Source organism: Pan paniscus, chromosome 5 (genome assembly GCF_029289425.2).
Source record: "Pan paniscus chromosome 5, NHGRI_mPanPan1-v2.0_pri, whole genome shotgun sequence".
In the NCBI taxonomy this organism is placed as follows: domain Eukaryota; kingdom Metazoa; phylum Chordata; class Mammalia; order Primates; family Hominidae; genus Pan; species Pan paniscus.
In genome coordinates this window covers 103,349,267-103,377,014 of record NC_073254.2, presented here as the reverse complement: position 1 = coordinate 103,377,014, position 27,748 = coordinate 103,349,267, and the positions used below count along the sequence as shown (strand labels likewise).

At 35.3% G+C, this 27,748-nt stretch overlaps 1 protein-coding gene across 1 annotated transcript in view; it reads left to right on the top strand.

Moving 5' to 3' along the window:
* Positions 1-27,748, top strand: part of ME1 (malic enzyme 1) — a 212,602-nt gene that overhangs the window by 147,689 nt on the left and 37,165 nt on the right. Inside the window, exon 7 of the mRNA XM_003816382.5 lies at positions 21,744-21,853. Within this exon, the coding sequence (XP_003816430.4) occupies positions 21,744-21,853 (110 nt within the window). The remainder of the gene's footprint in view (positions 1-21,743; positions 21,854-27,748) is intronic.

Here is a 27,748-nt window from a genome sequence, read left to right as displayed (position 1 = left end):
CACTCCAGCCTGGGCGACAGAGCAAGACTCCATCAAAAAAAAAAAAAAAAAAAGATCAAAACTATTTTACCTAATTTTCAAAATATTCACTAGACTTTTCAATATGGTTCGGTTTATACTATAACTTCATGTAGTGCTAGTTTTTATTATTATTATTATTATTTGTTTGTTTCTTTGTTTGAGACTGAGTCTCACTCTGTCCCCCAGGCTGGAGTGCAGTAGCACAATCTCTGCTCACGGCAACCTCCAGCTCCCAGGTTCCAGCGATTCTCCTGCCTCAGCCTCCCATGTAGCTGGGATTACTGGCGCCTGGCACCACACCTGGCTAATTTTTGTATTTTTAGTAGAGACAGGGTTTCACCGTGTTGGCCAGGCTGGTCTTGAACTCCTTACCTCCTGTGATCCGCCCACCTCGGCCTTCCAAAGTGCTGGGATTGCAGACGTAAGCCACTGAGCCCAGTCTGTTTTTGTCCTATCTTAACATTGCTGTTACCATTTTAAAATCTTCTAGTCACATCTAATTTCACTTCCAGTGTCAATTTTCATTTCTTCATTGTACTTTCCTGGGGCATTTTTGGAAATTTCCTCTTGTGATTAAATATTTTTGTAAAATATCACTGGGAGTTTATTACTTGGAGAAACACAATTACATACTTTGCTGTCTGTGCATGAGCCGACTAGCAGAAAAGAAGTGACGTGATTTGTCACTGATCGTGATGTGCATCTCTTATTTGTGTAGTGATTTGTAAATAGCAGCAAGCACATCTGGTTTGGTATATTTTCCATATCAGATTTCAAAATGTAAATCGATTGCTTACTTGTTGGTTTTAAGTCCCAATATATGTCTTATACTCTGAAATAAACACTTCTAGATGTATTTTATGTTGATGCTTAGTGGTAGTTTAAATGGCCTTCTATCCTGGAATTAAACTACAAAGATTCTCACTTATATTCAACAAAAATAATGGATACTAAATAGAAGAACTGAAACAAACTTTTATGAATCCTTTGAAAAAAAGTTTTTTAGTAAATTTCTGCTAAATTAACTATTAGATATAGGCTTATCTATAATATACTATTTATGTGTTTGCATAAGGAGAAATTACTACCAAAAGATCAAATCCTTCAATTTTTTTTAATGTTCCCTGGAGTTGAAGAGATGGAGCATTTTTATAAGCTCCTGTACTTCTCTTTTTCCATCTATCCACTGCTTAACTTCAGGCAGTATTTTTATCAAACATGTTCTTTTTCTCCATTATCATGACCCAAGATACATGTTCCATTTATTCTTTTTAATTTAACCATGGGCATGAACACTTATCAATATGGTAAGAGAAGTCAGAATGGAAATTTTAAAAACCAGGTAGCAAGCCTAAAATAGTTTCATGTTATTCTTCTCCATATTTCATTATTAGCAGAGCATTAGGTGACAATATTTGAGTATTAGCACATCAGAGGAAAGGAGCCAGATTTTGGAAAGGTAGCAGTGAAGCTGAGGGATACGAGTTTGAAAAAAGAAGGGATTAATAGGGCCAAACATAGTGAATCAAGCAAGATAAGCATTTAACAGTTTCCACTGAAAACTCACTTTTACACTGTAAAAGTAGGATACTTTTACATGAAGGAGTTAAAAGGCACTTAACCAAATAACTGAAAATGTCAGTGGAGCACACTGGTGAGTATAGTTAGAAAGGCTTGGCAGAATAAGACTTAACTGAAGCAGCAGAGATGGTGTCATATAACGTTCGTTTCATAACACATAACATGAAGTAGATTCTTGTCAGCTGACATAAAATCTTCTTTCTAAAATGGTAATGATTTTACCTGATTTGTCACTGTAAATTCAATCATCTGAATCTATTAGTATAATTATATTTCAGGAGTTTAAAGGAAAATCAACCTCTTTTTTGTATGTAGAAAATACTTCATCATAGAAGAAAACTTTCTTTTTAATCATGGAATGTTGTTTTAGTTCATGGAATAAGACTTAAGTTTAGGAATTTTGTTGAAACGTAAGTGTTGAGTTGAGGTGGTTGATTGTTTTAGAACCTTTTAAAAACTTCTTAAAACTTTATTTAAAAGTTTTTAAAAACAAGTCTTAAAAGAACTTGGAGAGCAGTGTTTAAACCAAGGTTCTTATGAAGCCAACCTAGAAAAAATAACATTCCTGTATATTTTTAGTCAATTGTTTATCTTTATTGTTTTACAAAAGATTTGCTCATAGTTATATTAAAACCTTCTTATTTTATGTCTTCTTAAAAGGGACAATTTGAAATTCTCATTTTAGAAACTAGTATTACAGCTTTATACAGTGTCTTATCTTTTGCCTATATTCTTTTTTTTTTTTTTTGAGGCAGAGTCTCATTCTGTCACCCAGGCTGGAGTGCAGTGGCACCATGTTGGCTCACTGCAGCCTCCATCTCCTGGGTTCAAGCAATTCTCCTGCCTCAGCCTCCCGAGTAGCTGGGATTACAGGTGCCCACCACCATGCCCGGCTAATTTTTTTATATTTTTAATAGAGACGAGGTTTCACCATACTGGCCAGGCTGGTCTTGAACTCCTGACCTCAGGTGATCCACCTGCCTCGGCCTCCCAAAGTGCTGGGATTATAGGCGTGAGCCACCACGCCCGGCCCTTTTGCCTATATTCTAAGGAGCTATTAGTTGCTTTTAGAGAATTAGTTTACATGTAAAGATTAATTCCATAAATACACATATAAATATCAATATAAATGTATACACATATAAATATTATCTGCATATATACCTGCTAAGTCTATAAAGAGAGACTAATTCTGTGAATGTGATATGTATGTCCTCAGTTTTAGAGGAAGCTTTATCTTGCATTTAGTTGTTTGAATCTAATCCTTGGACTTAGGGGGTAAGTAGCTGACTGCATTGCCTTTCCAATCACCCGTAAAAGAAAAAAAGCACAGCTTTCCTGAAGTATAGAACCATGGGAATATTTGCAAGCATAATATGTAAGTCTTCCCGACTTTAACCTGGATATCCTTTGTTTCAACTTCTCTTTCATATGGTTTTTAAAAATATTATATACCTCAATTTTAAGGCCTAGAATGTTGTTTTTAGATACAATTAAAGTATGTTACACACAAATTATCTTCTGTAACACTTGAAATTGGTATCTTTAAAAACTTAACACACACCGTTATGGAAATTCAAGATAGCACATTATATTTCAGAAAAAAAATGCTTCTCTGTTAGGATTTCATGAGAGTGTTTAGGCTTTTTTGTGTCTATTGTTTTACAGTAAATTTTTATAGATTTGTTTATTTGGTAGCCCTGTTAAGGATATTTCATAGTCCTATCTCTAGGATCCTTTAATATATCAGGTGAGTTGGTTTAATGATGTCCACATTTTAAAACGGGTACAAAAAAATAGAATGAGTACTATTTAACAGCAAAACAGGGTGACTATAGTCACCTGTGCATTTTGTGCATGAAAACTTGAAATGCAAAATTGTGCAGTTTTAAATAACTAAGAGAGTATAATTGGATTGTTTGTAACACAAAGGATAAATGCTTGAGGGGATGGATACCTCATCTTCCATGATGTGATTATTATGCATTGCATGCCTGTGTCAAAATATCTCATGTACCCCATAAATATATACACCTACTATGTACCCATAATTTTTTTAAAATGTAATAAAAAATAATATGTTGCCCTTAGTGTCTTACATTTTTATTATGAAATTGAATATTTTTACTTGAAGTTATAACTTGCTATGTCTTTACATTCCTTGGTATATGGAGAATTTGGAATGTCCCATACTTAATATTTTGATTTGCCACCAAGATTGCTCTGAATCTGTATTCGCCTTTATTGCCAAGTTTCTTCTTAACTGGGAGTTTGAAAATATAAACTTTAACCTTTTTTTCTGGATACCACAGAACCCACAACGTATTACTGTTATCAGTTTACAGAAAAACACAATGACTAATACGTGACTAATGACTGATGTAGTTGATATGAGAAAGACTAATCATATCAATGACTAATATAGGTTCATATGAGAAAGAGGAATGGGAACCTCTTTATTCCACATATGCTTATTATTCAACATTGCCAAATTTCAAAAAACCAATTGCAGCCTCCATGTGACTCAGTTGTAGCCACATTCTCCCCTTTTCCATTAAACTGCCACACAGCTCTTTTCACTTATGACCTGATAGAGCCACCCCAGGAAAAGAGAAAATGGTTTTCAGACAATTTGCGTCTGTAAATTGTCATTTAACTTACTTTGTTTTTAAATTTTTATCCCTTTCGAATTTTCTGGAGCTTTGTGAAGTTACTTACTACTTAACAATCCTATCTTTGAAAAGAGTTAGTGCTGTATCAGCAAGTAATCTGAGGTGGGAATAGTCCCAAATTATGGGCCCATTCGTCCTGAGACCTTTTCATTTTATATTACCAGAAAGTAAAAGCCCCTTTCCTGACATTGTAGTGTCAGTTTTCTAGTTAGATTTTTTTTTTTTTTACTCCTTCACCTAGCCACAACTTTACTTCATTTGAAATTAACTAAATTTGTTTGGCTTTGATTATAAATTTATCTTGTTTGTTTAAATTTTCTTCTCCCAAAATGACATTCTTATGTTATTTATTAGTGTGGAACAGTTATGAATCCTTTCCTTTTCATTATAAACTGTTGAACAACTTAGAACTTTTCTTACTCTGTTTTAAGAATTGCATGTGTAGTCTTTTCAGTAATCTTTTCAACTCCTGTGGACTGTGAAAAGGTATTTTCTAGCAAAATAAGAATGAGAAATTCCACATATTATGCATCCTCTTCTCAGAGATTATTAGTTTATAGAAGCATGTTAGGGTTCAGAGAACTTGAATGCTGAGTGAAGAAATCCCTCTGTTTTGCTTTGCCAAGTGTTTCCAAAATCAGTTAGTCAGGATTGCTATTTTTGCAAAATCCCAGTTAATGCCCTCCATTAGCATGCCACTACTGCATGCAGTAGTGTGCAGTTCTGAGAAACCCAGTTTCTCAGCTGTTTCTAATCACTATAGGACATGGTGATCACTTTTGTCAGAGGAAAGTATAATAATTAAATAAGATTTGTCCTATAGAAATATCAAATTTTTTTTTATTTTTGAGAAGGCATTAGGGAGAAAAGAGATTTTTATGTGGAGTAGATCATTTAACAAGAAATCTGGGACCTGATTTGTTGTGCAGTTTAGCTAACAACTTCAAAAAGAAAAGGAATGAAGAGTGGCAATTTAGAACATATAGAATGTAAAAGCAGATATGGTCTGATAAGAAATATGTTTTTTAAATGTATAATGTCTTAGAAAAATCAAATAGGAATTTATTACACAAATCAACTGAAGTATGGTAATATCATTCATTTTACTTACACGAGTACAGGTCACCCCACCCCTTGCCGCAGCACCATTTTTTGATGTACTATGTTTTTTCCCATTAGATGGATTAAAGAATGAGATATATGATATATTTGTAAAAAAGCATTACAGAGACCTATAAATCCAGACCTCTGGGTCTATATTTCACAAGAAGTTTTAGAACAATACAGAGGTTATTTTTCTTGCTATGGAGTAATACAGAATTTTGGAATGAGACAAAGATATTTTTAGAAGTTAATGAAGACTTTTATTTTTATAAACACCTACATATTCCAGAAGTTTACATTTGGACAGCCTCCTAGTTTAAACACTGAAGATAGGCACTAGAATCTCATTGTAATAAATCTGTTTGGGTCATTTTGGAAAACTTAATTCTCTTCCAAATTCTCATTAACCTAGTCTCCGAGGACAAGAGCACAACCAGAATGTGTTAGTTACTAACTTCTTTCCCAATCTCTTTTTATAGCTAGATTCATTTAGGCCTGTAATTATTTCAAATTTTATTAAATTATTGATATAAAAAGGGGGAACAGTTGGGTATATCTGAAAAAATGCATTTCAGGAGGGAAAGCCAATTAGACAATTTAGAAAACTGGCTATATTTTGACTTATGCATTGTCTTAGTAATGTTTTATGTTATTGTTTAACTACTTCGTAATACCTCCACTAAAGTAAACTAACAGAACAGTCTCAAGATTTGTGTATTATGAAATCCAAATATGGTGTACTTTATGATCGAAAAGGCATATAATCAAAGCCTCCCAAGAATATTTCTTAAATGTCACAATTAATATCCCTTAATGTTACTTGCATATACACTTTATCATATATGTGTTGTCTATGTATTATATACTTGCATGTACAGTTTATTATAGAAAAAAACGCAAATGATAGAGGAACAAGATTTAGAAAATCAATGAATCAATAACTGAAAGGTAATTAGACTGGAACTGTTTATTAGCACTGAGTATTTCATTTGGGATCATACTACCTTTACCCACATGCTATAGTAACACTTACCTAAATATACACAGATATCTAATGAAAGGACCAATAAATATTCCTGGGTCATTGCTTACTCAATCATGGTTTAATATACCACCAAGCTTACTCGTGGCTCTTGTAATAAACAACAAAATCCCACTGAGCAAACAATAACTAATATTTAGTGAATCGTTATTATGTGCCAGAGTTTGTTCCAAGGGCTTGTATTAATTTAACCTCTCAAAAGTGTGAGCTGGATACAGTGGCTCACGCCTATAACCCCAGCACTTTGGGAGGCCGAGGCTGGCAGATTGCTTGAGCTCAGGAGTTCAAGACCAGCCTGGGCAACATGGTGAAACCCCATCTCTACCAAAAATACAATAATAATAATAATAATAACGGGGCACGGTGGTGAGCGCCTGTGGTCCCAGATACTTATGGGGCTAAGGCTGGAGGATCGCTTGAGCCCAGGAGGTGGAGACTGCAGTGAGCTGAGATTGTACCATTGCACCCCAGCCTGGGTGACAAAGTGAGACTCTGTCTCGAAAAAGTTTAATCTGCAGTACTAGAAAGCAGATCAGTGACTTTCTGGGGCCCGTGCTGGACTGGGGATTGACTGAGGTGGGCCACAAGAGAACTTTTGGGAATGTTGTGAATATTCTATACCTTACCTTTATAAAGGTGAGACATAAGATACATTTATCAGAACTTACCCTAATTGTATACTTAATAGGAGTACTTTTATTGTATGTAAATAATACATCATTTAAGTTAATTTAAAAGAAAGCAAGGCACAGAAAAAGTCTTACCCTGAAATAAAGCTACTATAATACCTTATTGTTTATCTAGGCAACTTTATAGATTTTATTATCAATATTTAGATTTTCCAGGCATTTTCTTTATAGGATTTGTCCTATATAAATATCAATTTTTTTATTTTTGAGAAGGCCTTAGGCAGAAAAGAGATGAGTAGATCATTTAACAAGAAATCTGGGACCTGATCTGTTCTGCAGTTTAGCTAACAACTTAAAAAAGAAAAGGAATGAAAAGTGGCAATTTAGAACATATAGAATGTAAAAGCAGATGTATTTTCTTTATAGAGCATGGCACCTTTTTTCAGTTTCATTATTCAGTATAAACTCTAATGGAGTATGAAAAAAATAAGAATGTGACACTTGAATTGATCACTTAGGCTGTTTAAGTGAGGAGAATGTTGGACCTATTGACTTTTAATAAATGACTATCAAATATCATATATCTGTGTTCTTGTTCTGCTAATATTTTTCAATGGATTGTCAATGGATATCACATATACAGAATATCTATGTTTATATATAAAAAGAAAACAATATATGAGAGATTTATTCAGTATTTCTTTTGACCATATTAGTCTATTAGTTTCAGAAGTCAGAATGGAATTCTAAGGCATTTGCAAACATGAACCATAATTATCTGTTTCAGAAGTTACTTATGTTTCTTGCACATCTCTGGAAAACAGTTGGACCAAAATACTCCTATCTAGAAAATGCAAAGTTTATACATCTTGTCATGTATGCCTCCTTAAGAGACATAGTTTTATTTAGACATTTTTCATCAGAGAGGCTAAAACTGTTCTCCTCTGACTGGGCTGCACTGAGAGCAAAATTATCAGATTTTTATTTCCTCTTTGACTAATCAGGTTACTGACAGGGTCAGACTTTTTCAAAACCTGAGTATTTTGCTTAGTAATAAGTGGCCTGGGGTTGTTCATTTGATCTCTGTTGAGTATACTTTTTCCAGTTCTTTTTATTGATTTAGAATTGCACAAGGAATTCTTAGAAGGGCAGTGGATAGACTTGAGATTTTAACCCAAAAGGCTCAATTTGTTTGTAATAATCTGCTGGATTATTGGGTTCTTTTTAGTAAGTATTGTTTTAGGCGCAGAAATTTCTTGTATTGTTTTATATTTCTCAGTGATACCAGAATAAAATTATTAGTTTAAAAATAATAAATTATTGAGCTTCCACACATCCCTATGTTAGTAAACTCAGTAAACTACCAAAATTACCCTTCCTAAAAGATAAACTACCTACAATATAGCTTTGTTAATCAGATTATGGAAATTTGTCAATTTTGCAGAGATGAAGTTGCATTCTTGAAAATTTAGGCTGAAATATAAGCATACTTATTAATTCAAAAAAAAGTTCCAGAGTCATTCATAAATGGTGTAATGTGAAAGGAAGTCAAAACAATTATTAGAACTACATAGACGGCATCATGTTTTGTCCCTAAAACTTGTTAGGAATGAAGCAGAGACTCTGCCAGTAGAATTCTAATTTTAGTAGTATGTCAGATTAAATCAACTAATTATTGCACTATTTTAAGGGTGGGTAGAGATTGGCATGCAGGTAATTGCACCCATACTGGTGCCAATGGAAGCAATTCTAAAACAGTTTGGGCTTAAATATCTTCAATACCACTGGACGTACGATGGCTTAGTTCATGATGTCCTCAGTATATGAGAGGAAACGAGCTTATTTATAAAACAGGGAACATAATATTTTAATTAGTATTTAATTTTGATTAGTGTTAGACAATAATACTGGCATTTAATTAGTATTAGACAATAATACTGCCATAAGAAACACTATTAATTTGGAATTATAAATAGACATAACTCAGGACATGTTATTGATAAGTGAGTGCTAATTATGGAAGATGGTTAGTATTCAGACTTTGACATTATTCCAGATGATTGTGCCAGAGAAGCTAGATTTGTACTTTACATTGGATTTGTGCTTTCAGCTATTTCTAAATGTACCATTCTGATTATTCTTGAATAATATGCATGGATTTCCATTACTCTGTGGCCTAAGAATGGATATTGGCTTTCAAAGTTTTTATTTTAAGCAGTTATACATGCAAAGTCTTTTTTAAATTTTTCTTTTGATTTTGAGGTCTCACTATAAAATAGTTTGATTTTTTTAAAAACGAAGATCTGAATGATTGTTATCTTTTTCTAAGTAGTATTCTGGAACGCTGTACAATGATAACTGCTAATGTTTATAATGCTTTTGGAATGCCTCTTTGAAGATTATGTATAGAGCCTACAAGCAATTATTTTAAGTATCATAATGGTGACATTTCAGGAAAAATCCTTTGAAGTGGATATTGACTTTTGAGAATAATCAGAATGAGAATATTGATCCAATTAGTATTCATATTCAATTATAGTTCACAAAATACTTGTTCAAATCTGTTATTGCCAATGAGGAAAAAGGATAGAAAGTTACCTGCAAGATATAACTATCAAGCAATAAAATTGATTTTAAATTCACCTTGTAGTTGAAAGTAGTTGAGCAGTTGCAGCATCATTGCATAAATATATAGTCTGAAAGTGTGCACAGAAAGATAAATAACATTCATATTCATTTGAATACAGGCATACCTCAAAGATATTGCAGCTTTGGTTCCAGACAACCACAATAAAACAAATACTACAATAAAGCAAGTCACATGAATTTTTTGGTTTCTCAGTGAAAAGTTATGTTTAAGTCCAGGCCCAGTGACTCATACCTGTAATCCCAGCACTTTGGGAGGCCAAGGCGGGTGAATAGTTTGAACTGAGGAGTTTGAGACTAGCCTGGGCAATGTAGTGAGCCCTTGTCTCTACAAAACATTAAAAGAAAAATTAGCCAGGCATGGTGGCACACTCCTGTGGTCCCAGCCACTAGGGAGGCTGAAATGGGAAAATTACTTGACCCTGGGATGTTGAGGCTGCTGTGAGTTGTGATCATGCCACTGCACTCCAGTCTGGATGATGGAGTGAGACCCTGTCTCCAAAAAATAAAATAAAATAAAATAAAACTCACTTGTGTTTACACTATACTGTAGGATACTAAGTATGCAATAGCATTATGTTTAAAAAATTTGTCTACCTTAATTAAGAAATAACTTTATTGCTATTGAATGTTAATGATCATCTGAGCCTTCAGAGAGTCATAATCTTTTTGCTGGTGGAGGGTCTTGCTTTGATGTTGATAGCTGCTGACTGATTACAATGGTGGTTACTGAAGGTTGGGTGAGTGTGGTAATTTCTGAAAATAGGACAGTAATGGAGTTTGCAACATCAATTGACTCTTCCTTTCATGAGAGATCTGTCTGTAGCATGCAATGCTATTTGACAGCATTATATCCACAGTAGAACTTCTTTCAATATTGGAGTCAATCCTTTCAAACCAGGTTGTTCCTTTATCAACTGAGTTTATGTGATATTCCAAATCTAAATATTCTAAATTGTTGTCGTTTCAACAGTATTCATAGCATCTCCACCAGAAGTAAATTTCATCTCAAAAAAACACTTTCTTTGCTCATCCAGAAAAAGCAATTCCTCAGCCATTCAGGTTTTATCATGAGATTGCAGCAATTCAGTCCCATCTTCAAGCTCCACTTCTAATTCTAGTTTTACTTGTTATTTCCACCACATCTGCAGTGACTTCCTCTGCTAACGTCTTGAACCCCTCAAAGTCATCCATGAGGGTTGGAATTAGCTTCTTCCAAACTCCCATTAATGTTGATGTTTTGACCTCCTTCCATGAATCACAAATGTTCTTAGGGACATCTAGAATGGTAAACCCTTTCCAGAGGTTTTCAATTTACTTTGCCCAAATTCATAAGAGGAATTATTGTCTAGGGTAGCAATAACTTTAGGAAGTGCATTTTCTATATAATAAGACTTGAAAGTTTAAATTGCCTCTCTATGTATGGGCTGCAGAATAGATGTTGTGTTCGCAGGCATGAAAACATTTTTCTAGTACAGCTCCATCAGAGCTCTTCAGCTGACTAGGTGCATTGTCAATAAGCAGCAATATTTTGAAAGGAATCTAATTTTTTGAGCAGTAGGTCTCATTAGCAGACTTAAGATATTCAGTAAACCATGCTGTAAACAGATATGTTGTTACCCAGGCTTTGTTGTTTCATTTATAGAGCACAGACAGAGTCTATTTAGCATAATTCTTAAGGGACCTATGTTTTTCAAAATGGTGAATGAGCATTGGCTTCAGATTAATGTCACCAGCTGCATTAGACCTTAACAAGGGTGTCAGCCTATTCTTTGAAGCTTTGAAGCCAGACGTTGACTTCTCCTTTCTAGCTATGAAAGCCCTAGATGCCATCATCTTTCTACAGAAGGCTATTTTGTCTCCATTTTAAATCTGGTCTTTAATGTAACCACCTTCATTTATGAGCTTAGGTAGATCTTCTGGATAACTTGCTGCAGCTTCTACATCAGTACTTTCTGCTTCACCTTGCAGGTTATGTTATGTTATGTTATGTTATGTTATGTTATGTTATGTTATGTTATGTTATGTTATGTTATGTTATGTTATGTTGACAGCTGTTTTCCTTAAACTTCACGGATCAGACTCTGCTAGCATCAAACTTTTCTTCTGCATTTTCTTTACCTTTCTCAGCCTTTATAGAATTGAAGAGAGTTAGGGCCTTGCTATGGATTAGGCTTTGGCTTAAGGAAATGTTGTGACTGGCTTAATCTATCCAGATCACTCAAACGTTCTCCCTATCAAAAGACTCCCAAAAAAAGACTTTTTTTGCTTTCTTATCATTTATGTGGTCACTAGTGTAGCACTTTTAGTTTACTTCAAGAACTTTTCCTTTGCATTCACAACTTGGCTAACTGCTTCGTACAACAGGTCTAACTTTTGTCCTGTCTCAGCTTTCAACATTCCTTTCTCACTAAACTTAACGATTTCAAGCTTTTGATTTAAAGAGATGTGTGACTTTTCCTTTGACTTGAACACTTAGAGGCTATTGTGGGGTTGTTAATTGGCCTAATTTCAATAGTGTTGTGTCTCAGGGAATAGGGAGGTTTGAGGAGAAGGAGAGAGTCATGGGTGTGGCCAGTCAGTGGAGCAGTCAGAACATACACAACATTTATTGCTTAAGTTTGCCATCTTATATGCAATTATAATGGTAACATAAAAGATCACTGATCACAGGTCATCATAACACATATAATAATAATGCAAAAGTTTGAAATATTGGGAGCATTACCAAAATGTGACAGAGACACAAAGTGAGCACATTCTGTTGGAAAAAATGGTCCCAATAGATTTGCTCAACAAGGGTTGTCACAAATCTTCAATTTGTAAAAAAATGGCAGTATCTTCAAAGTGCAGTAAAGCAAAGCACAATAAAATGAGATGTGCTGGTAATAAATTCTGATAAACTTACCTGAAAATATTCTGTATTCTTATAGTATGAAATAAGATAGAAGGTATCTTACTACATTACAAAAAAGGTCTACTCTACCATACGTGGCTGTTGGACTTAGTCCCTCTGGCTTTTCTCTTAGATGGCAACACTCACTACCATATATTTTTCTGGAACCTTGGGTGTTTTTTAACCTTCCTGGTCATTAGTTATTGCTAAATCATCTCTGAGGACATTTCTAGATCTAAAATTTTATGACTGTAATATTCTTCAGTAAAATAATATACAATTCTCTTTTCTGCTGAATATGTGACCCTTAGTGTTGCTGGCTTTTAGAAATAAACAGTTTGATTCAGGCTAAATGGAGAAAAAGTCACAGATTTAGTGATTCAAACTACAGAAGTAAATGACATGATTGAGGTTGGAGATGAGGTATTTACTGGAACATGCATTTGAGGAGACCTTTAATTCTCTATTGTAAGTTTGCACATGGAGTTTATAAAAGCATTTTCTAGATTTCTGCATCCCTTATATGAAGGCATTTTAGGCATAAGGAATGGTACAAACTAGAAATAGAAGAATACAGTGGTATGTTGAAGCACAGATAAGTCCTTTAGAGCCAAAGCTTCTCTGAGGATTTGAGCCTGTACCCATGCTGCCTTCAGCTCAGAGGCCATGATGTTCCCTCTTTCACATACTCATCTCCCCATGTTCCACCTTTGCCGTCCATCAGATGGCCTGTGCACATAATTAGAAAGTCTTGCTTCACATTATTGTTATACTTGGTTGCCTATTAAAATGTAAAAATAACATGTCATTTGTCTCTTTTCATGTATGCCTCCACATACTTCATGCTTTTTCTTTTTTCTTTTTTCTTTTTTTTTGAGATGGATTCTTGCTCTGTTGCCCAGGCTGGGGTGCGGTGGTGCAATTACGGCTCACTGCAACCTCCACCACCTGGGTTCAAGTGATTCTCCTGCCTCAGCCTCCCAAGTAGCTGGGATTACAAGTGCCTGCCACCACGCCTAGCTAATTTTTGTATTTTTAGTAGAGACAGGGTTTCACCATGTTGGCCAGGCTGGTCTCGAACTCCTGACCTCAGGTGATCCATCTGCCTCGGCCTCCCAAAGTGCTGGGATTACAGGTGTGAGCCACCGCACCCAGCCTATGCTTTTTCATACTTCACGTTTTGTGCTTCATCTTCCCTAAACCAGACTCCCAACACTTCTTCTTCTTCTCAGATCTTTCCACTGTTTAACTGGAAACCCGCACTTTAACAACAGGCTACCTTACCTCCTCACTTCCTCACTGGATGTTCCCTTTACCTCCTTGCTTTACTGAGAAATGGCTCTCTGAACATAGGAACAGGCAAAGATTTCATGACAAAGATGGCAAAAACAATCACAACAAAAGCAAAAATGTACAAATGGGATCTAATTAAACTAAAAGCTTTTCCACAGCAAAAAAAAAAAAAAAAAAAAAAAATTATCAACAGAGTAAACAAAGAACCTACAGAATGGGAGAAAATATTTGCAAACTATGGATTTGACAAAGGTCTAATATCCAGAATTTTAAGGCACTTAAATCTACAAGAAAAAACAACCCCATTAAAAAGTAGGCAAAGAACATGAAGAGACACTTTTCAAAAGAACATGCAAACGGCCAATAAGCATATGAAAAAAAGCTCAATATCACTGATCATTAGAGAAATGCAAATCTAAACCATAATGAGATACCATGTCATACCAGTCAGAATGGCTATTATTAAAAAGTCAAAAAATAACAGATCCTGGCAAGGGTGCAGAGCAAAGGAAATGCTTATACATAGCTGGTGGGAGTGTAAATTAGTTCAGCCATTGTGGAAGCAGTATGGAGATTCCTCAAAGAAATAAAAACAGAAGTACCATTTGACCCAGCAATCCCATTAGTGGATATATACCCAAAAGAATATAAATTATTTTACCACAAAGATGCATGCACACATTTTTTTGTTTATTGGAGTACTACTCACAATAGCAAAGACATGGAATCAACCTAAATGCCCATCAGTGATACACTGGATAAAGAAAATGTGGTACTGATACACCATGGAATATTATGCAGCCATAAAAAAGAGTGAGATCACATCCTTTGCAGGAACATGGATGGAGCTGGAGGCCATTATCCCTAGCAAACTAATGCAAGAACAGAAAACCGAGTACTGTGTGTTCTCACTTATAAGTGGGAGTTAAAATGATGAGAACACTTGAACACAAAGAGGGGCACAACAGACACTGGGGCCTAGTGTCCATGTGTTCTCATCCCCACCCCAGAGGGTGGAGGATCAGAAGAGGAAGAGGAGCAGAACAAGTAACTATTGTGTACCAGGCTTAGCATCTAGGTGATAAAATAATCTGTACAACAAACCCCCATAACATGAATTTACCTATAGAACTACCTTGTATATGTACCCCTGAACCTAAAATAAAAGTTTAAAAACAACAACAAAATAATAAAATTAAAATCACAAGGGAAAAAGTTTCATGAATTTTGGAGACAAGGAGGATTTTTTAAATGCTTTTTATTAAAATATACTAAATAGCCACTTTAGTTATAAACAGAACTTCAAAATTTGTTGAATTTTAAGGAACTCATAATCTCTTAGGTTTGCTATTTTTTTTGAAAAGCAGACAACACCTAAACATAGTGATTCTATTTTGCTTGTGATTCTTTTTTTTTTTTTTTGGTCCTTGCTATAAATGTTGTGTGATTTTTTGATTCTATAGATGCTTTTACAGAAATAAATACTAAATAAAAATGGTTGGAAATACTGTTTTAATTATTTATCTCTCATTCTAAAAGAAAAAAGATTCATAGTATAAAATTTCTTCAAGTCCTTGGTATCATTTTGGAAACAGAGTTGTTTCTTTGAAAGATCAGCAGCAGAGATATAAATTTAGAAGTAATTTGTGTAAAACATGATTGTCAATTCCTTAAGAAGACAAGAAACTTGAGGGGATGAGAATATGGGGGAAAAGAATGGATGATTATGGCTGAATCTTCATCATTTCTACTGTCACAAAGAATAATTAAGAAGTAACAGTGAAATATAATAAAAGGAGTGGTAAGAGAAATGAAAGGACTGTCTAAATGTTACAAAATAATATGGAAGTAAAGTAGTAGGAGCAAAAGCCATATTGCTATGAGAGAAGTTAACACATCCATCTTCTTCATTGTTACCTACAAAGAAGAATTGAATTTGAATGGTTCTTGGCCAGAGATAATTTGTGTCAACTTTGGATTACTTATTCTAGCATTCAAGACCATTCATCATCTGAAATTCAGCAACCAATACTGATCTTCTAAAGTCCTTGAAGCTAATATTTGTCACCTCCCCAGTACAAACTTTGAGACCTCTATTCTATCATTGGTTCTTTACTCCACTCTTTTCCTTATTTGAGTTCTACCAAGGGCCCATCTTAAGTCTCACCTAATTCATGTTGTTTTCCCTCAGTCCTTTAGTGATCAGTGTGCCACTGCTTTTGCTTTTAATCTGAACCTCCTTTAAGTTATTTGCTTACATCCTTTTGTCTTCCCAATGAGACTATTTTCCCAGTGAGCATTTCCAGGGCAAGATCCATGTTTCTTATTTGCTGCTTAATTCATTGAGCACTCTCAAGCTTCAATACATTATCAAAAATGGGTAATTTGGAATAGGTTATCCCTAAGGTACTCATCAGAGCTAAAGTGCACTAGATCTTGAATGTTCCATATGTAATAAATCCTATAAAAACATTTTACTATATCTCAGGAAAAATTAAAACATGCTTGGTTAACCTGGTTACAGTGAATTCTTGATCAGTTATAATCAAAGAAAGATTCATGTTCTCACCAATATCTGTTCATATATTTCCTATAATAAAAGGACCTGGTATGTTGAATGCATACAAATACTGTTTTGCTATTAATAGTTTTATGATAAAATTATAACACCCTTATTTTATCAGTGCAATATTTTCAGATGTAAATATGCTATTCATTTCATTGACTTGATAACTCTGTTGGTGCTCTGTGGTAGCCAGTATATATAGCACTGGGCCCTGTGGTTCAGTGCAGACCTTACCACCTGCTAGCAGTGTGAACTCAACCATGGCTTTTAATCTTACTGAGTTCATTTCTTTATCTGTTAAGTGGATAATACCTTCTTCACTGGGTTGCTGACAGAATTGAGATAATCCCTGTAAAGTATGAAGCATAGTGCCTGACACATAGTGCTAGATATAGTGATTAGTCACTGTAATATGGTATTTGTCAGATTTAACAATGCCACAGGAGGAAAATCTCTGCAGTTTTTACATGTTAATTTTATGGGTGTTATTTCTGTTAACTTTTAAAACCATTTGCACCTAGTATTTTATGTGGTATTTTGATCATAAAATAGTAGGTTCTTTTCATAGTTATGTAGAATTGAATTGGCTAACTTCTCAGTGTTCCACTACTTATAATTTTATAGTGACAAAGTGGGTTCAAATTGGAACTAATTATCCCTTATGTGGCTTTCTTTTATTATATGATGCAAGATGCTTGTATCACAAAATGAATTCAGAATTCCTCTCTCTAAATCTTTAGGAGTCAAATCAGAGTTAACTACCAGGTAGAGAAAAGTCATGAAACTAAAACTGATATATAGTTTCTAAGGGATACTTCTAAAATAAACTTTTGTAAATGATAAGGTATCCTGTACACCATTTTACTACCTATGCCTATTCCCAGATTTCACTTAAGAAACATTATAAATTTATAGCCTGACCACATTGTGTCCTAAACATTGAAGGCAAACCATATTGTAGGGATTTCATTTTAACCACAGAGAAATTCTAACAAGCGCAAAACCACAGAACCAAGTAAGTAGTAGATCCGGGAATAGAATTGAGAAGGCTCTGATTCCTCCTCACATACTGAGACCACAGAGTTCTGCTCCTTCTGAACATAATGACAGCTCATCCAATGCTTCTAGACCACCAGTATATGATACATTGGGAGCAAACCATATGACAGCACTCTCCAAAGGCTCACAGTCTTTACTTTCTAAAGGCCTGCTTAGAAACCAGAGAAGTAGAAGAGCCATTACAAGCACCTCATGATTATTGACTGGTATTTGTGTTTGGGGTACTTAGTTGCTATGACGAAGTTTGCTTCTCTGCTAGGTTATAAAAATGTAATAATTTGTAACCATAGAAATGATTTTATCAGTTTTTAGTAACATTTTTGTAATTATTAATACAGCTAGCTAAAGTGTTTCCTTGGAGGATAAACGGCATCATACATAAAAGGAGTAGAAAAAGTTTATGTTCCCTTCAGAATTGACCCCCCTATCCCATTTTACTTTTAAATTGTTGCTTCTTTTTGTCTTTAGTGATTTACAGAGCACTGAAATGGTTGTTTTAAATATTTTGTCTTGCAATATCGTTGCTGTTTAGGGAATGAATTTGCCACCTTCTTCACTCTGTCATGCTAGAAGTAGACTTATTTTTATTACTATTTTATATGGATAAAAATTGCTTGTATTTCCCTACATTTTACTATTTTATTATACATAGGCCTTTTAAACTGGGATTATTTTTGTTCTTTCTGAAATATACCTTTTAGAAGTTTCTTTAGTAAAAGTCTTTTGATTTTTATTTATCTAAAGATGTCTTAATTTTATTTATTTTTTATTTTTTTTAATTATTATACTTTAAGTTCTGGGGTACATGTGCTAAATGTGCAGGTTTGTTACATAGGTATACATGCGCCATGGGGTGGTTTGCTGCATCCATCAACCCATCATCTACATTAGGTATTTCTCCTAATGTTATCCCTCCCCTAGCCCCACACCCCCAAACAGGCCCTGGTGTGATGATGTTCCCCTCCCTGTGTCCCTGTGTTCTCATTGTTCAGCTCCCACTTATGAGCGAGAACATGCTGTGTTTGGTTTTCTCTTCTTGTGTTAGTTTGCTGAGAATGATGGTTTCCAGCTTCATCCATGTCCTTGCAAAGGACATGAACTCATCCTTTTTTATGGCTGCATAGTATTTCATGGCATATATGTGCCTCATTTTCTTTATCCAGTCTATCACTGATGGGCATTTGGGTTGGTCCCAAGTCTTTGCTATTGTGAATAGTCCCACAATAAACATACATGTGTGTGTGTCTTTATAGTAGAATGGTTTATAATCCTTTGGGTATATACCCAGTAATGGGATTGCTGGGTCAAATGGGATTTCTGATTCTAGATCCTTGAGGAACCGTCACACTGTTTTCCACCATGGTTGAACTAATTAACACTCCAATTAACAGTGTAAAAGCGTTCCTATTTCTCCACATCCTTTGCAGCTTCTGTTGTTTCCTGACTTTTTAATGATCACCATTCTAACTGGTGTGAGACGGTATCTCACTGTGGTTTTGATTTGCATTTCTGTAATGACCAGTGATGATGAGCTTTTTTTTCATATGTTTATTGGCTGCATAAACCTTACTGTTGAAGAATAGCTTTGTCTAGGATGACAGTTATTTTCTCTTAGCCCTTTGAGAATATTATTTACCTGCCTATGGCTTCTATTGTTACTATTAAATAATTTTTTTAAATCTGTAGATTTTTAAGTGGCTATAGAGTACTCATGTGCCAGTCATTGCATTGAGCACTTAACATTTATCACTTCATTTAATCCTGCTAACAGCCTTATGGTAATAGGCTGTTACTATTCTCATTTTTCTGATAGGAAATCAGAGGCACAGAACAGTTAAGGATGCACGGTATGTAAGGAGGACAAGATTGATCCCAGGAGCTCTGACTCCAGAGCCTATGCTTATAAACCAGTATGACAGCCAAGTAAATACTTAAAAAGAAGGATAAAAGATGATTAACAGTACTAAATATTAAAATTACTATAAAGCTGTAGGAATTAAAGCAGGGAGGTATTTTTTTCTTGATAGATTAGTAAGACTAATCATTACTGTTAGACTATCATTACTGAGCAATACCAATGTGGTATACCTGTGTGCCTGTTTCCTCATCTATTGGATGAGAATAATAATAGTGCTTACTTCATAGAGTGGTTGTGAAGAGTAAGTGTGTGTGTGTAGTATCTTATAAAGGAAAACATATTTGTTGTCATCAGCAGTAGTAGAATAAAATGGGAAAGCACAGAAACAGACCCTACTATATATCAGAATATAGTATCTAATTATAGGTGATGAGGAGAAGGATGGACTGTTAAATAAATGGTGCTGACATAGTTGGGTGATTATATAGAAAACAGAAATTTTGGTATAGCTTGTTTTTTTAATCTATGGCCTAACAGTAAAAGTATACCAGATTTAGAGGTTAACTATTTTCTAAATCTATAATATAATTAGAGGAAATTTTCATTAATAGTTAAATAAATATATGTAGAGGAGACTGTTGTAAGCATTTCATCAAAGGAGAAACCATAAATAAAAGAATTGAAAGATCTAACCACATAAAAATTTAAAATTTATTTGGTGAAAACAATTAGGAACACTGTCTAATTAATGGCACAGTGTACTAGATTAGAAAAACCATTTGCAATATATATAACAGAAGGTACTATTCTTATGAAATAATAAAGAAAACAACTATAACAATGGAAAAATGAACAAGTGAACATAGAATCTTCCAGAAAAAATTACAAATGACAAATAGACATAGAAAAAGATGCTAGGCTACACTAGTAATAAAACAAACAAACAAACAAACAAAAAACATTAACACTAGTTTTCACCTGTGAATTTTACAGTAATTTAAAAAGATAGTCTACCCAAGATAAATATGTAATTATATATAAATTAACATAATTGAAGGGAAATAACAAACTTACAGAGTTTTTTATTGTATCAGAAGAAAAAGAGAGAAAAATCATCTGCTTTGTGATATCAGGGGGTAGTGGTTTGAGACTGTCCTTGAATTATAATGTTGATAAGAAGTGAGAAATTAGTGCAAGGTTTAACATTCTCTGTTCTGAGAGGTTTGACATCAGGGGGAAGAAAGATAAGTAACTATAGCTTTGATTTTGTCATGGCCAAGGGAGGTGGTCTTAAAATTAGGTAGTCCTGAAAATGCTTGGGGACAGGAAAGGACCAGTAGCAAAGGAGAAATTGCAGCTGTTAGTATAGAGAGGTGCAGTTGATTCAGTAAGGTCCATAGGGAGGTTCGAAACAAGGAAGCAAGAATCATTCTCACAAGTTGAGGAAGAAAATAGACATAAAAGTACAAAATATTTTAATGTAGGGGAAAACTGAGAAGGTTAATAATGTTCTCTCTACCATTGATCTTAGTGAGGTAGTGACTGGTAAGAGACTTGGGAGACCAGGAGAATAAAAGGTTTGTAAAAGCTGCTGCTATGGTCTAATCATTACTATTACATGTTACGTTGTATATGTTGAAATGTAGTCGCCATTGTGAAAGTATTAAGAGATGGGGCCTTTTGGGAAGTGATTAAGCCATGAGGACTCAACCTTCATGAATGTTTCATCAGTGCCCTAATAAAAGAGACTGAAGAAAGCATGTTTACCCGTGAAGCTAGACGGGAGGAATGGAAGGGCCACAATGAAGATCTGACCGTATCTTTCACTACACCCTTACATTTACTACCACATTATAGCCAAATAGGGCTTTTAAACCATTTTTTAAACAATTTTTCTTTTTTATCTTTCAGCTCAGTTATTTTGCTTCTATTTTTCCTCAGCTTATAAAACCCCACATCTCTACTTTGAAATTATAACTATTCATTAAAACTCATTCATTTGTTGCTTTGTCTTTGATCACAGCCAGAAGTGATATCTATCTTCGGAACACCTATCATTCCTTGTTTATACCACTTTTATATTACTTTTTATTTACTTCAAAAATTTTTGTTTCCACTAAATGTTAAATTCCTTAAGGAAAGGGAACATATTTTGGTCATTTTATGTTATTTCACAGTGCCAACACAATGCCTTTTCTGTAGTCAGCATGTAAATATTTGCTAAACAGATATTATATTACATATTTATACTTAAGCAGCAAGATAGAACCTTTAAAAGGAAATAATGTTTTCCTATTTCTATGGGCTAATTTTAAAAGTTTATTTTAAAATAGCATTTTATTAGCCTCTTCTAATATGAATGTTTTTGTCCCATAGGTATGGCATGAATTGCCTTATTCAGTTTGAAGATTTTGCCAATGTGAATGCATTTCGTCTCCTGAACAAGTATCGAAACCAGTATTGCACATTCAATGATGATATTCAAGGTAACAAAATTTTCACTGCATATGGATCAATAACATGTCTGAAATTAGTTCATAATTGTAATAATGATTCAAATTCAATCAATATATACTGAGTACCTTTTAAATTCCAGGAATTATGCTTGCTGATGTCACATACTATTTCTCATCTAGTTGCATATATTTGAGAAAAGTACTCTCTGACTGTATAATATACCATATTATCCATTAGCTAGAAAATGAACTCCAAGAAATCTGACAAAATCCCTGGTGATTATGGCTAAACAAAGAATGAAATGTATGAGACCATATTATTCATTGCTTAAAAATAAAAGTATACATACTTCTCTCTTCAGCCTATCTTAGCCACAATTTTTATGCTTTACCCCAGTAGGAGCTGCCTTTATGTAGTATGCTGCATTTTGCTATTTGTCTTTGATTGTAGATGCTTGGCTACCTGCTTTTGTCTAAGCTGCCAAATTTTTTCGTCTTTAAGCTCTAGTTTTTTAATCCTCTCCAGATCCATGCAGAGCCCACCCCCCAATACACATGTCTTACTATGAGAATCTTACAGATTCTGTTTCATTATTGGAAGGTAGGGGGAAGCACAGTTAGATGAGCTGAGGAGAAATACCATAAAGAGGTTTTGCAACTTGAAATGAGATTGCAAATGGCTTCCATTTCACTAATTCCAATGAATGTTTTTCAGTGTTTATCTTATTTGAATTTTCAGCAGCATTCCACATTGTTGACTCACCTTGTTTCTTGAAATACTCTTTTCTGTTGGCTTCCATGTCAGGGCATTCTGCTGGTTTCTTCTTACCTCTTTGGCTGTTTGCCTTTTCTTTTTCTTCTGCAGGTTCATCCTTTCCTGTCTAGCTATTAAATGACAAAACACTTCATTTTTAAATGACCTGCTCAGTGCCAGCTCCTTTTCTTTTTGTTATGGTATATGTTCTTAGGTATATACTCAGGTCCACACATTCAATTAGCAAATTTATATTGCCAGCCCAGACTTCTTTGTATTCCAGGTCTAAACACCCATGTCTTTATTTAAAATCTCCACTTAGGCGCCTATAATCCCAGCACTTTGGGAGGCCAAGGCAGGCAGATCGCTTGAGCGTAGGAGTTCGAGACCATCCTGGGCAACATGGCAAAACTCTGTCTCTACAAGAAAATACAAAAATTAGCCTGGCATGGTGGTGTGTGCCTGTAGTCCCAGATACTCGGGAGGCTGAGGTGGGAAGGATTGAATCCCTTGAGCCCAGGAGGTCGAAGTTGCAGTAAGCCATGATCATGCCACTGCACTCCAGCCTGTGTGACAAAGCCAGGCCCTGTCTCAAACAACAACAACAACAACAGCAACAACAACAACAACAACAACAGAACTCCTGCTGGATATCTCAAAGTTATCTCCTACTTAACCTACTCCCAAACTCTTATTTCCCCACCAAACCTGACCTTCTTCCAGTGTTCTCCTTTTCAGTGAATTGCTGATAGCTCCCTCTTCAGCTTTCCCACCAAATACAGTCTATCACTAAACCTTTTGCATTTCCTATCATCAAAATTTGTGTTTTTCATAGATTTCTCCTCATCACCCCAGTGCAAATTGCTATCATCTAAGTAATCTATCCACATTTACTCTTGCTTCCCCTTCTTATATGTTTTCTGCATAATATCTCTACAATTTGTCAGATGTAGATCTAAGTGCTCAGGCTTTTGTGGTGAACAGAAATAGTTTTCTTTTTGCTATAGAAATCTGATCTTATTATTTCTTCCTCAAAATAATTTGATGGATTTTCATTGTACTTAGGATAAAGATGAAAATCCTGAATGTGGCCCAAAATGCATGGTCTGATGCGTGTTTCTCTCTTCACTCACTCTAGCCACACTTCCTTTCTCAGGTCCTGAAATGAGCCAGGTTTCTTCTTATTTAAGGGTCTAGCCAAATGTTGATCTCTCATCCTAGAATACCCTTTCTTCCCCTCTTCAAATCTCATCTCAATTATGACATTCATCATTAAACCCTTCTGAATTTCTGGGTCTGGGTCAATTCCACCTCATAGGCTGCCATAGCACTAATTATTTTTCTTTTTTCCTTATCATAGTAGCATTTTTATATATTTATGCTTTTTTTTTTTTTTTTTGAGACAGAGTCTTGCTCTATTGCCTGGGCTGGAGTGCAGTGGTGCAATCTTGGCTCACTGCAACCTCTGCTCCTGGGTTCCAGTGATTCTCTTGCCTCAGCCTCCTGAGTAGCTGGGATTACAGGTGCGTGCCACTGTGCCTGGCTAATTTTTGTATTTTTAGTAGAGATGGGTTTTTGCCACGTTGGTCAGGCTGGTCTCGAGCTCCTGAATGCAAGTGATCTGCCCGCCTCAGCCTCCTAAAGTGGTGGGATTACAGGCATAAGCCACCATACCTGACCTATTTATGCAATTAAAAAAATCAGTGTCTCCATTCCAACTAAATTTTAAGCTCTGTGAAGGCAGAGAACATGGGTATTTTGTTCATCACTGTATCATTAACTTGTCATTAACATAGCCCCAAGCCCACAGAAAGTATTTAATGTTAGTGGAACGAATCAATGTAATATGTCTAAAGCAGGGGTTGGCAAAGTACAGCCTGTGAGCCAAATCTAGCCACTGCCTGTTTTTGTAAAGTTATTGCAACAAAGCCATGCCCACTTGTTTATATATTGTTTACAGTGGCTTTCATGCCATAATATCAGAATTAAGTCTGGGATAGACACTGAATGGCACACAAGCCCTAAAATATTTACTATATTGCCTTCTATGAAAAGAGTTTGCCAACCTTTGGTCTAAAGAATTAAACATGAAAGAGTTGGTGAGTGTTGAACTAAGGAGTTGGTAGGTTGACTTGGGTAGGATTGCATTTGGAAAGATTATTCACACTGTCTTCAGTCTAGAGAACAGGATTGAATTGGAGCACATTTGAAGGCTGTTGCTGAAATCTATGATGGTGGCATCTTGCTCTAAGAAAGTGCCAGTGAAGTTAGAAGTAGACAGGTAATTAGTTGTTGATAGTGAAGGTGAGGAAGGAGCCAAGGATGGAGCCTAGGCTTTTGCCTTGAAGAACTAGAAGAATGGCAGGGCAGTAACTGAGATGGATAAAGTGAGAGACACTGTTAAATGCAGATGTTAAGAGCATGGACTATAGAGTCACACTGATTTGCTTTGCCCTTTACTAGCTATGGACTTTGACCAATTTACATAACCTCTCTGTGTTTAATTTCTTACCTGTGGCAGAAAGTTATATAACAGCTTCTATTTTTTTTCTTTGAAACAATAGATCAGAAGTTTGAGGAAAACAAAAAATATATGTAATAGCCTCAAAGAAATATTTATTTCTTTGAAATAAATATGCTATTTTCTTTGAAATAACAGGATTGGAAGTTTGAGGAAAATAAAAAAAAAAACAGATCTGAAAGAACTATTGTGGAGAACTAGAGAGCCAACGGACTATGAAACATAAAAGGATTCAGTCAGCAGACATTGCAGATTCGGTTGAAATTAATACTGTAAATGTATCATGATGCTGGCTGAGCAGCTTGAGTTCAACAGTTCAGGAATAGGCAAGGCCACAGTGAACAGCTGGATTCATCTATGTTAGATATTTTATTGTATTTGTGCAAAGAAAAGACAATGGGATAAAAGCTAAGGTTAAAATGATGACCATGACCCTAAGCTCGATAGGGAAGAAAGTGAAGATAAAAAGACTGTTAGGTGGGGGAAAGGCCTAGACATTCCAATGGGGTTGAAGAATGGGTATAATAAGGATGATTGAATTAGAGGCCTGGGAAGATAGGAGACTGTAGACCATGAGTAAAGTATTCTAATGTAGTACTTTCAAGGATTGGTTCTGAGTGATGGCAAGCACAAGATGAAATTTAGAAGGAAGTCAGTCGAAGTGGAATAAAGGTGAATGCTATTGGAAATGAAGTGATCAAAGAAAGTTTAAATGTAAAATGGGGATGATAATGTTTCTCTCATGGAGTTTACATTGAGGACAAAATAATTATTTGTAGAAATACCCTATAAACTGAAAGGTACTTTATAAATAATAATTTTTAGGCCAGGCACAGTGGCTCACACCTGTAATCCCAGCACTTTGGGAGGCCAAGGCGGGCGGATCACGAAGTCAGGAGTTCGAGACCAGCCTGGCCAATATGGTGAAGCCCCATATCTACTAAAAATACAAAAATTAGCCCAGCATGGTGGCGCATACCCGTAGTCCCAGCTACTTGGGAGGCCCTTGAACCCGGGTGGTGGAGGTTTCAGCAAGCTGAGATCGTGCCATGCACTCTAGCCTGGGCAACAGAGTGAGACTCCATCTCAAAAAAAAAAGAAAAAAGAAAGAAAGTATATATATAATAGTTTTTAAAATTCACCATGCTTAAGTATTTAGTATGGCAGCTATATACATTTAACGGCTTTAAAAATCCTGAGTCTTTATTTCTTTTGAGATACATGAAAGTAATTGGTCAAATCTTTCTTTTCCCCAAATTCTTTGTGATGTTAATTACATTGTTCCTTCAGTGCCAATTTTCATGACAAAGATGCCTAAGTTAAGTGAACTGTGTTTTATTCTTTTTTATATTAAATTTCTTTTTGAGTATTCATGAAAAGCAAATATAGGATTTCAGAAATGGAATAATCTGGAAATTTCCAGGTGTTAAGAATTGTGAGCTATAGAAAGATGGCCTGATTTTAATATTATTTGCATTAGTCTATTTTCACACTGCTACAGAGAACTTTCCTGAGACTGGGTAATTTATGTAAAGGAAAGAGGTTTAATTGACTCACACTTTCTTATGGCTGAGGAGGCCTCAGGAAACTTACAATCATCGTAGAAGGCAAAGAGGAAGCAAGCACCTTCTTCACAAGGCAGCAGGAGAGAGATGAGAGAAGGAAGAACTTCCAAACACTTATAAAACCATTAGGTCTCGTGAGAACTCATTCACTATCACAAGAACAGCGTGGGTAAAACCGCCCCCATGATCCAATTACCTCCCTCCCTCAACACATGGGAACTACAGGTCCCTCCCTCAACATGTGGAGATTACAACTTGAGATGAGATTTAGGTGGGGACACAGAGCTAAACCGTATCAGTATTGCATACTAACTTGAAGATACCATGTGTAATAATGATAAAGTGCCTTTGGTGCTACAAACACATGCTTTGTAGACCAGTGTTTTTAAGTCACTTGTCAATTCATTTTGCAGTGTTCTCTAAAACAGCCACCAGTAAACTGTTGAACAAAACTACAGAATTCCTTTAATATTGTATATCTTCTGATTTTGTGGGTCTGATGTAAATGTCCATACAAAGTTAAAGACCAGTATTAAATAATTTCAAATTATCATGCAGAGTTAATAGGAAACAGAGTTCAGTTTAAGAAAACGAATGCTAAATTCAAATTATCAAACAAAACAAGCAATTAGGGTCAGGATTTCTATCCATCAAGGCCAGGAATTTAGAGGTCAGGCTCTGGGGTACATCAGAATTAAAGGCTGGGGCACAGGATATCAGAAGCAAGAGCCAAGCCTAGGTCAAGAGCAGTGCAAGAAGGAGCCCTGAGGATCCACAGCAGAATATGCCCCCCAAGCAGGTCGCCACGATGGAGGCATTAAATAACTAGTTTTTCACGACTAATTCGGCCTAAAATATAATCTGCACATATATAGTCTATTTATTTCCATATAGGAATTTTAAAGTATTACTGCCTTAGGAAATAAAAAGATAGGTTTGAGAAAAATATGTCTAATCTCTGACTAGAGAAAACCTTTGGCAAGTTATTGGGGTTCTGACTAGAAATGACCAAACCATTTTGTGCACATCATGCAAAATCGTGCCCTTATGACACAGTTTCTCCGTATGGTTCTTTTTTACCTTTT